Genomic DNA, 9,983 nt, shown 5'->3' on the forward strand with positions numbered 1-9,983 from the left:
TAATTCTGAAGCCTGGTGTCGTCAGAGCAACGGGAAGTCTAATCTCCATGGAAAATTATCAATTCAGGACTTACTGTGGAGTTGTGTATTGAGCTCTGCATTTGGAGACAAACTTAATGGGGAGAAACATGTCGTGCAAAAGAATCACAGTCTGCACAAAAGCCACTTTTGTGGCTTAGATGGGAGATTACTTTGCTCTTTAGAACGTGGTTCTTACCCCAAGAACAGCTCAGTAGCAGCTCAGCTGAATGGACCTCTCAGGAGCAGAGCATTGTGTGCAGAAATGTCAAATCTGTCTGTTCCCAGCATCTCTGAAATCAGCTCTACCATATCTTTATTTATCTTGATGTATTCAGAATATCCACCTGCCTGGTTGTTTGTACCTTGGTCTTTCAAAGCACCACTTGGTGCAATCTGGTTTCTTCATTTCTTCTGATACTCTAAACTATCATCTAGTTATTATCTTCTTTTCTCCTATTTTTCCTCTTCCTTTTACAACTTTCAACTTCAGCTCTCAAAATCCTCATCCTTCCAGCAGCTGTTCTAGAAGTCACCCTTTCAGAAACAGCTATGAGCTCTTAGTAGGTAAATGGGACATTTTATGGATATATTACATTTTTGTCCCTTTATGGTTGAAGATAAGAAGCAGAAAGGCCCAACTTCCACAGGTGAAAGAAGATTAACTCTTTGCAGAGCTGATAATTGTATTTGGTTGTTTCCCCTTTGTTCATGCATGGCATTGAGGATGGATAGTGATTTTGCAGAAGAGATGCAGAGAACACAGAATGACTGTCATCTTCAGATTATTTATGTTTAATCCCCACTGCTGTTTTCAGATTATGTGGGAAGTAACTGTGGTGAAAGGAGAGAGAGGGAAAGAACTGTTTCTTAGCTGTGAAATGTCTTAATCATTTCTTATTGTTGACATTTTACATTAAAGCAGAAAGTTTGAACAGAGGAACAAACACAGCTCTATTGAGCTGCTGCCCAGCTCAGAACTTGCACTGGCAATCATTCATGAGAGATTCTCAAGAAACCTTCAAAACATTTGTGGCTAGAGCCTATCTCCCTGAAAAAAAAAATTGTTCAGTTGTTCTGAGAAATGTGTGCAGACAATTAGGAGCCCTCAAAATGTGTCACACCCTTCAGGATGCCATCAGCACTGTCAGGAGAGCAGCAGTTCGTTAGGATATTTGTCTATCAGCTTTTGGTGGTGCTTTGGTGGCCCTCTGCCATCATCCATCTTGGAGCAAGTGCTGTGCTTGGTGATAAATGCTCCTAAAAATCTTAGTCAGCTCCAGGATGGGCTGCTACAACTTTTTATTTGGGCTGGTTTTAGGAAGTGGAGAGAAAACAGTAATTTATGGACAAAGCCTTGGATTATCTGGGAGCTTAGTGAGCCTCAGGAGGGAATCAAGCTGATTCTGCATCCTCCTCTTACTTCTGCCCCTTTTCTGTTGCACCAGGACTCCAAATAGGCTCAAAAAACTAAAAGCTGTATTTGCAGGACCTGTTCCAGGCTTTCACCTGGCTCAGTAGGAACTGGATAAAGTCCAGAGAGAAATTCCTGATTACAGGTGACCTGTTCTTGCTGTAGATTCTAAAGCTGCCATTCTGATGCAGAGGACACAGCACTGAGCAGGGCTGGGAACCTGAGAGAAGTAGTGTTGTGTCTTTGGAAGGGAATCACAGGTTGGGAAGTCCTGGTTCACTCCAGAGAAATCCTAAAATTAACAATCAGGTCTCCTGCTCGGTTGGATGTTCCTGTTTCCCAGGAAATATGGAGGGGCATAGGCAGGGAAATCCAGGCTGCTCTGTGAACAATCTCTGCTGCTGCAGCCTCCTTCAAGCTGTCCATTTTCAGTGGCCAGCTCATGCAAGGGCTTCTCACCTCTCCAGTGTCACCAAGCCCACCTGAGGTCACCTTGTACCCTTCCCTTTCTCCAACTTTTTCCTCTAAACAAGAGACAGCATTCTTTGTAGCTTGTCTAGAGCTGTGTTCTTGCTGCTTTACAGCTCAACAATTCAATTTAGGGACAAGCTCTCCTCTCTTCCTTTGAGATGAGGTCATTTAAAATTTCCCTGTCTCCTGCACAACAACTGATTTAAAAATCTTACTTGTGAAAATTCAGCATCTTTGAGACTTCTGAAGAATTTGTTTCAAATTGGACATTAGGTTCAATTGTTACGAAGGAGAATTGACAGATATGTAGATGGAAAGATATGTGGATGACAGATCTGTAGACAGATATAATTGTGTGGCTACTGTTTTGGGAGAGGGGCCCAGAAATAATCAGTATTTCTTGGCTGCAGTTCATTTTTATATCAGGACCAAGATATGGAGCAGGTTCATCTTTCTGAGTAGTTGTCAGTGCTTTTTCACTTCATGGATGTACAGCTACTAAAATGACAGAAATTTTTAGAGTGCTAATGATTAAACTGGATATTTGGGACTAGGAAATATTCCTAGGCATGTTTCTAGTAAGATCAGAGGCACTCTCCAGGCATAATCCTGAACTAGAAAAGTGCTGTATTGATGCTGTTAATGGAGGCTGTAAGAAAAAATAACCAAATATTAATAAGTAATAAATAAAAACTGGCTGTTAATGGGGCAATAGGAATGACCTGTCTTCTCACCAAAGATATTTAATTTCAACCCCGCTTGCCAACTTTACTCTGTCCTATTTTGCCTACGGGTCAGCATGCCAAAAACCAGAGAAGGCGCTTCGCACTCCCACCCCTTCACCTGCATCCCCAGCACAAGATGCTCATTTTGTGTGGCTCTCCAGCACACTTATTTCATGAAACTCTTGATCATTTGAGCCTGCCCTTTCTGATCAGTCAGCCAGGAGTAGAAGTGGCTGTAAAGGGCAAGGAAATCTGTGCGGGCCTCACCTCCACAACTGAGAACATCTTGCCTGCAGCTCTGCACAGAGCAGGTGATCCAAGGGCTGCCAGGGTGAAAATAGTTCCTTCCTAACCCACAGTTGTGTTTGGTGAGTGAGTTCAGCCCTGCAAGCCCCAGTGGGTGCTGAGTGCTCAGGAGATGCTCTCCAGTGATTACTTCTGCTGGGGAGAAGTAGTTAATATTTTCAAATGGGATGCAAATTTACTTCTAGCATTTGCATAATGTTTCTCTAACTTCAGCACCCTTGTTGCCTCACACAGGAGTGGACTCCTCCAGAAATGGTGTTTGCTGCTGTCTTGTCCCCCTTAAAATGGGATGGATAAAGTGATTTGCAGCATGAAGTGTTTCTGGAATACAGCAGCAAAAAAAAGTTCTTGTCTTGGTTTCTCCCTGTGGGTTGATGAAAGCACATCAGAAGTGATTCTGGGCCAGTTCAGCAAGGAAAACACTGCAAGATTTGAGGGGTTTATGTGAATTAGAAGCTTTGTCTGCTATTTTATTTGTTCCTCTCTTTTTGTTCTGACAAAGACCAGTTCTTTCCTTTCCTTTCCTTTCCTTCCCTCTGCATCTGTTCCTAATGCAGTTGTAGAAGGCACAAAATGCTGGTGAGATGCTGTGAGAAGAGCTAATGCTCACCTGCCTTTTCATAACATGCCCTGTGACTTTTGTGTGGATTATGTATAAAAAAGGGGGGGGATTATTTCTGCTTTCAAGACCTTCCAAACTAGTGCCTGGCACTGGGAGAGGAGCTGTCCATGAAGCCAGCAGCACTAAACTCTCCTTTTGCCTTTTTCCTCTCCCTTTCTGATCTCTTTTGCCCTCTTGAGTATCAATATTTTACAGACACCATTTGCATTGCTGGGCTAAAAGCATGCCTGAATTGATTCAAAATGCTACTAGAAAACAAATCTCAGGCATTGACCAAAGACCTTTGGCTGGGAAGACTGCACACAATTACTGCAATTAATTTCTCATTTAGGCATCTGAAGGGAGAAATCAACTGAAAGAAAGAATAAGAGCACACTTTTAATGCAAAATGCTCTGGTCTGCTGGAAGAGAAATTATTCAAATCAGTGAGAAATGCAGGCCTTTGCATTTCAGGTGTTTGTACAGATAAATGTTGGGCATGAATCAAAGAAGTTTCTCATTGTGAAGGCTGTCTCATGCTTGTTGGAAGTGCTGCTGCTGATGAGCAGCTCCTCATCCTCCTCTTCCAAGGATGTGGAGTCCAGTGGCACCTTAGGACACCTGTTACCTCAGCACATCTGCATATCTGAAGGATATTTGAGGACAGCTCTAACAAGCAGCCTTGACATTTTGAAAAGTTCTTTTTTTCCCTGAAGGCATTTTAAAAACTGACATCTTTTGTTCCAAAGGGATGTTCTCCCTCCCTCTCCTTTTCTTCTCCTCCTTCCTTTTCACTTCCCTTTGCAATGACCTTAGGTTCAGCAACTGCCTGAAGAATGGCCTGGTGTGTGTCAGGTTCACACATTAATTAGTGCAGATTTTCTCTGAACTAGCTGTGATAGATCATTCTGCCAGCTTCAAGCCTGCACATGAAAATTGGCATAGGTAGACTTAACTCACAGTGTGTGTGAAAAGCAGTTATTTACTCTCAGTCATCTCCTTTGATTACCTTCAGTTTTTCAAGGTCACAAAATGTATTTGCTTCTTGCTGGGGATATTTCCAGCAGCATTTATTTAATCATTGCAGAGGGTTTCTCTCTCTCACTGGGCTTGTTGCATACTCTGGGCTCCACGTGGGCAGGGGGTGTCTGCAAGCTCCAGAAATGCAGCAGTTTTGGGGAATAAGAGACAGCTGTGCTTGGCATGGAGGAAACAGGTCACATTCTGGATTTATTGTGTGTTCCTGCACTCTGAGGCAGGACAGGGCACTGGGATGGGGCAGAGCCTGGAGCACCCTACAGATCCACCTTTGGGCTGCTCTCCTCATCCCCAGCATCATTTTGACAAACATGATTGAAGTCCTGTGCCAGCCTTGGCAGGCCTGTCTGTGCTCCTCAGTGCACAGTGAATTCCAAAGGTTTTGAAGGTTTTTTTTTTCTCAGAAGTCAGTTCCTCCCAATGCTGCTGTAACACGAGTTGATTCTAACTTGGTTAAATTCAACGTGGCGTGGTATTTGAATATTTATCAAGCTGTGGAGAGTTAATGCAGTGTGGCATTAATTAGCCTTTCTGCCTGTCGTGTTCCTTTTTTAGATGTCATTTTTAGTTTAACAAATTAATTTCTGGAGATGAAGTAGAGTGAATTCCAGGGTCCACGGATGGTTTTCTTCCCACCACAGCCGAGATGAACGCAGTGTTAAGAAAGCACAGGGTGTGTCAGCTGTGGAGCAACAACTGAAGAACACAGCAGCTTTTCCCCTCTCCCACATCCAGGAAATTCCCAAGAAAGTATCTGTTAACAAGCTGACATGCTTTTCTCCCAGCTGTAACTATTGTACTAATGTTCTACAGACTCCTAATCAAACTGCACAGGGCTGGCGCTCCTCGTTCTTCATGGGCCACTCATGTTATTGTTTTAAATCCCATCATAGCTTCATTTAGCTCAGCTTTCCATGAGGGTTTCTGTTTGCAAGTGGTTTTCTCCTGAATTGTGCAAAACCCACAGTTATGTTCTGCTGTTGTGCTGCTGGGGGGAATCTCAGCCTTGTACATGGGCTGCAATTCCTGCCTTGGAACTTCCAAACATCCAGCCCTGTAAATTATCATTTAATTCCTTCATGTGTCCATGCCCAGCAGTGAGGGTCAGTGCATGGCCAGTGCTGGAGGAGGAGTGGATAGCAAACATTCCTTTTCTGAAATAATTCCCATTTTCTTCACCACCCACCCGCGTGCCGCGATCGCTCAGGGCAGCGCAGAAAGCGAACACTTCCTGTGGGTTTTGACTCGCGAGGTATCGCTGCTCTCAAGCAGATGTTGTAAAAATGTTCTGGAAATGCTGTCTGGAGACATCTCTGCTCATTTTATTTTTGTTATCCCCAGGAAGCAGAGCCTCTCTACGCGCAGATTAACAGACCTAAGAAATAGCATTGTTACAGGCTTGTGGTGCTCCAAGACTCACACGAAACCCAACGACCTGGCGGGCCTTTGGCTTCCATGCTTTTTTCCGATTGATTTTGTCTGGCAAAGGAGAGAGATTGCCCTCCTGGACTGGCTCTACGAGTGTTCCTGATGTGTTTTTTGGCAACCAATGGCAGATTCCTATGGCAGCACAAAACAAAAACTCCCCTGCTTGTCGTACCACGAATGCAGCCCCGTCCCCACAAGTGGTGGGTGTTCAGACCAGGAAATCTTACTCCTCGGTCTTCTTTTAAACATTTGTCACCTTCTGTGTGCCACCTATAAATAAGAAGCATCTGAAATTTATTGGGTGTTAGACATTCCTTTTTTTTTTCTTTTCAGCAAAAAGCAGAGTCTGTATGTAGCAGTGGCATTATCATTCAGCAGCCTTTGGGGCATAAGTCGGCACTTTTTATGTCACGGTGACATGTTTTTCATCATCATTTACATCAGGCTGATCCTGACACTTTTTTTTTCCCCTGTGTAGACATATTTAAGAAACAACAACAAAATACTGTTGGTGTCTTTTTTTTTCTTTTTTTATTTTTATTTCTTACTCTGTAGTTTTGTATGAGTGACAGCGAAACACCTCCTGCAGAAAAGATTCCCAACTTGAAACCACAGAACAGAACTCGGTTGTTTATCCATCCTTGACTGAAAATGTTGCCAAATGGACCTTTAAGTTCTAGCACATCATGAGGAAGAAATGCTGCTTTCTGTTGGAATACTCATGTTGTGGGTAGAGAAAGGACATCGAGCCCCACTGAGGAAAGACAAAAGAGTCAGTATTTCCTAGGAAACTCTAAACAAAGTGCAGAAAAGGAATATTTTTATTTCTTCAATATCTTGCTGCTGTAATGCTATGCAGACAAGTGTTTTCTTCTCTGTGTGCCATTTTTGATGAAAAAAAAAAATCATTTGCCAAATAATGCTGGTATGCTTCTGGTTTAGGAGTTTGGATGAAGCGGACTTGACAAATGGGACAAGGACGGCATGGATTTTGGAATAACAAACTGACTCTGTGATCAAAATTGTTCATCTTTATCACTTTTTGTACATCAGAAAAAAAAAATCAAATGGGATTTTTATTTTATAACTTGAAAAAAAAATCTTACTGTTAAACTCTTTAAATGTTTAAGGGGAAATGGCTTTAAGGAGTTCAAATGAAAATTGCCATTTTTTTTGTAAATATAAATGTTATGAAAATTCTTTTACTAATGCCATTACACAGTAGAGAAGGTAGCAAGTTGCAGTGCTTGGGAGGTGTGGCAAACCCAGTTTGTGGTTCTCACTTCACATATGTTTTTTCACATGCTTAACAATAATGGGCGGAAGCTCAAGTGCATTTGCCAAAAGCAGTCAGCTTGTCAGCAACTAGTGAAATTAATGGGAACACTTGATTTTATGATCTAGCATTATCACACAGACATAATTCCACTTACAAGAGATCACTTTCCATTGACATTCCTTTGAACCTCTGCATAGAAATCATCCAAGTGTTTACACACAGAACAGAAAGAATTTAAAGCTTCCTTTTTTTACATTTATGAAGCAAAAAGTGCAGTGTTTGGGTTCATATGTTTAGCACATGATTTTCATAAAGAATCTATATATTTTTGCCCTACAGAGAATTGTTATACAGGTCAAATGTGTTTTCCTGATGTTCCTATGCAGTTACAGTATATTGAATTTAGTGGTTTAACACTAAAAAGAGAAAAAAAGGAAGAAAAAAAAAAGAAAAATAGAAAAAGGAAAAAAGGTTAAAGAAATCAAAGGATTAATCAGTTTTTAGGGTTACTGTGCAGATTTTGTTTTTAAATTGACACATTAGGATTTACATTTTTGTCATGATTAAAATAGGCCTGGAGTTATAATTGTTTTACTTTCTTTCATCTCTATTATAGGCTAAAAATGGTTTAGAATGCAGAATAACTGGGGTGGTGATTGTTGGTATGTGCAGCCAAATCTCACAACACAATCCCATTCTTTTATTTTGAGTTAGAGAAAATAGAGAAATGTGCATTGCAGAATGTATGTGAAGGAGAAATTAGCTGTGAATAGACCTAATGAATCTGCAGAGAGGAGAATTTTATCCCCATCCATGGTCATTTGATGCTTGTTCCTTAGTCATGTGCAAACAGCTGTGTAGCAAATCTTATTTTCCCATTGGAAGATCAAGTTTTCTAACTGGAGGAGATAATTTAAAACTTGGTGGATCAGGATTAAAAGCAGAGGTAAAACCATTTCTGGAGGACATGTTTGTCAGAATATTTCCCTGATATTTGCACAGTGGTGCTACTTTCTTCCTCAGCTGTTTTTGGTTTGTTTTTTATTTTGGGTTTTGTCCTGCACATGGAACCACAAACCCAGTTTTGGTTCATCACAGACATTGGAGGTTTAGTGCCATCAGTTCATTCCCAGTTCTGGGGTGAAACACAGAGAAGAGAAGCGATTGCTGTGTCAGAGGATGACATTTGTAGGAAGCAGATCACTCACGAATAGGTGCTGAGGGAATGAGGCTGGAATTGTGGTGTCCCTGCCAGGACACGGCTGGGCCATCACCACGGAGCTGTCTGAGCTGTGCCAACACCCAGGAATAAAAACAGATTCTGGATTGTCTCGTCTCATGATCGTCCTTGTCGTGGCTGGGATGCTGAGCTGAGAGGGCTGAGGGCCTCTGCACTGTACCAGTATTGTAGATAACTCAAATATCCAGCTTGTGCAATTGTTCATCCCCTCATCCTTCACTAGCACTAAATTCGTCACTTTAAATTTACAAACCAGGGAACCCCACCAGCCATCCTGTTACCATCCCCCCCCGTAGGTTCTTGATCTTTACCTGTCATGAAAAAATATTTTGATAGATCGTAGTCATCCAAGTGTCTGATGAAACCTTTCATCTCAATAACGTACTGGGCACCTTCTTTGCAAAAATGTTTACTCCGTGGTTTTCATTCATTTTTATTTCTGCATTCTGACACTTATTTTTTTAATAAAGATGAGAAAGATAAAATGACTGTTGCAGTACATTTCTAAACCTACTTTAACTTTACCTCAGATAACGACCATTTGTTAACATCTACGGACACATTATTTTTAACTTTATGTGTAACGCATTCAGCCACAACAACAGGAACCGACAAATTTTTAGAAATTTTCCATTAATTTCTGTAACACACCATGTACTACTGTTATGAATAAAAACGTTAAAAAAAAGGTGTCATTTCAGTAAGTTTGTTTCATAGCTTGTGCTCCTCTGGGATAATTCTGCCAGACTTAAAATGCAGTGTTGGTGTTTGGCATGGCCTTTATTTTTAACAGTAAAAATACCTGGGAAAGGAGAAAATCCTCAATTTGGGGAATAATTAATCTTTAACACTAAGTGTTGCTTATCTTGCTAATGTGTAACTTTCTGATTTTAATTGCTGCCTCCACTTTTTTGGCCTCTTTTTGGGTGTTTTAGGATGAGTTTCCCAAATCAGGAGGTATTTGTATCATTTGCAAAATCCCACGTTCCTGGGACAGCCCATGCTGTGTGATGCTCCCAAAGCTGGTTTATCTTCATGGCATGAGAAGCTGAAATTAATTTTGCTGGCTTTTTTTCATTCAAGTGGGATTTGAAATTAATGATGTGCAATTAAACATGACAGTTTTGAAAACAGAACCCCTCCAAAATTTCCAGCAACGTGCACAGAACTGGTACTAAAGCTCAGCTGAGAAGGAATTTTCCCATTCTCTGCCAAGAGTAATGCAGTAAAATTTAAGTGTAAGAAATACATGGTTTATGTACAGGGAGAGGTGTGGATATGTGCACATATATTTTACTGTATTTCTACATTTTGATGTCTTATGCCTCCCTCAAAATGCCCAGTAGGTCATGGTGAAACATTCCTTGCCTTTGTCAATGAAATACTTGTTGAAATACTCGGATCCCACCTGAGAATAAAGGTTATTCTGCTGTGGTGAAAGCACACCAGTGTTAATGGCATTT

At 41.2% G+C, this 9,983-nt stretch overlaps 1 protein-coding gene across 16 annotated transcripts in view; it reads left to right on the plus strand.

Moving 5' to 3' along the window:
• The window catches only part of DAB1 (DAB adaptor protein 1), a 408,913-nt gene extending 398,950 nt beyond the window's left edge, over positions 1–9,963 (plus strand). For all 16 annotated transcript variants that reach the window (XM_033068085.2, XM_033068083.2, XM_033068091.2 and 13 more), the window contains one exon: positions 5,915–9,963. Coding sequence is in view for 1 of the 16 variants with exons in the window: in XM_033068091.2 (XP_032923982.1) it covers positions 5,915–5,959 (45 nt within the window). In the remaining 15 variants the exon portion in view is untranslated. The remainder of the gene's footprint in view (positions 1–5,914) is intronic.
• The last annotated feature ends 20 nt before the right edge of the window (positions 9,964–9,983 follow it).

This window comes from Catharus ustulatus, chromosome 9 (genome assembly GCF_009819885.2).
Source record: "Catharus ustulatus isolate bCatUst1 chromosome 9, bCatUst1.pri.v2, whole genome shotgun sequence".
In the NCBI taxonomy this organism is placed as follows: Eukaryota; Metazoa; Chordata; class Aves; order Passeriformes; family Turdidae; genus Catharus; species Catharus ustulatus.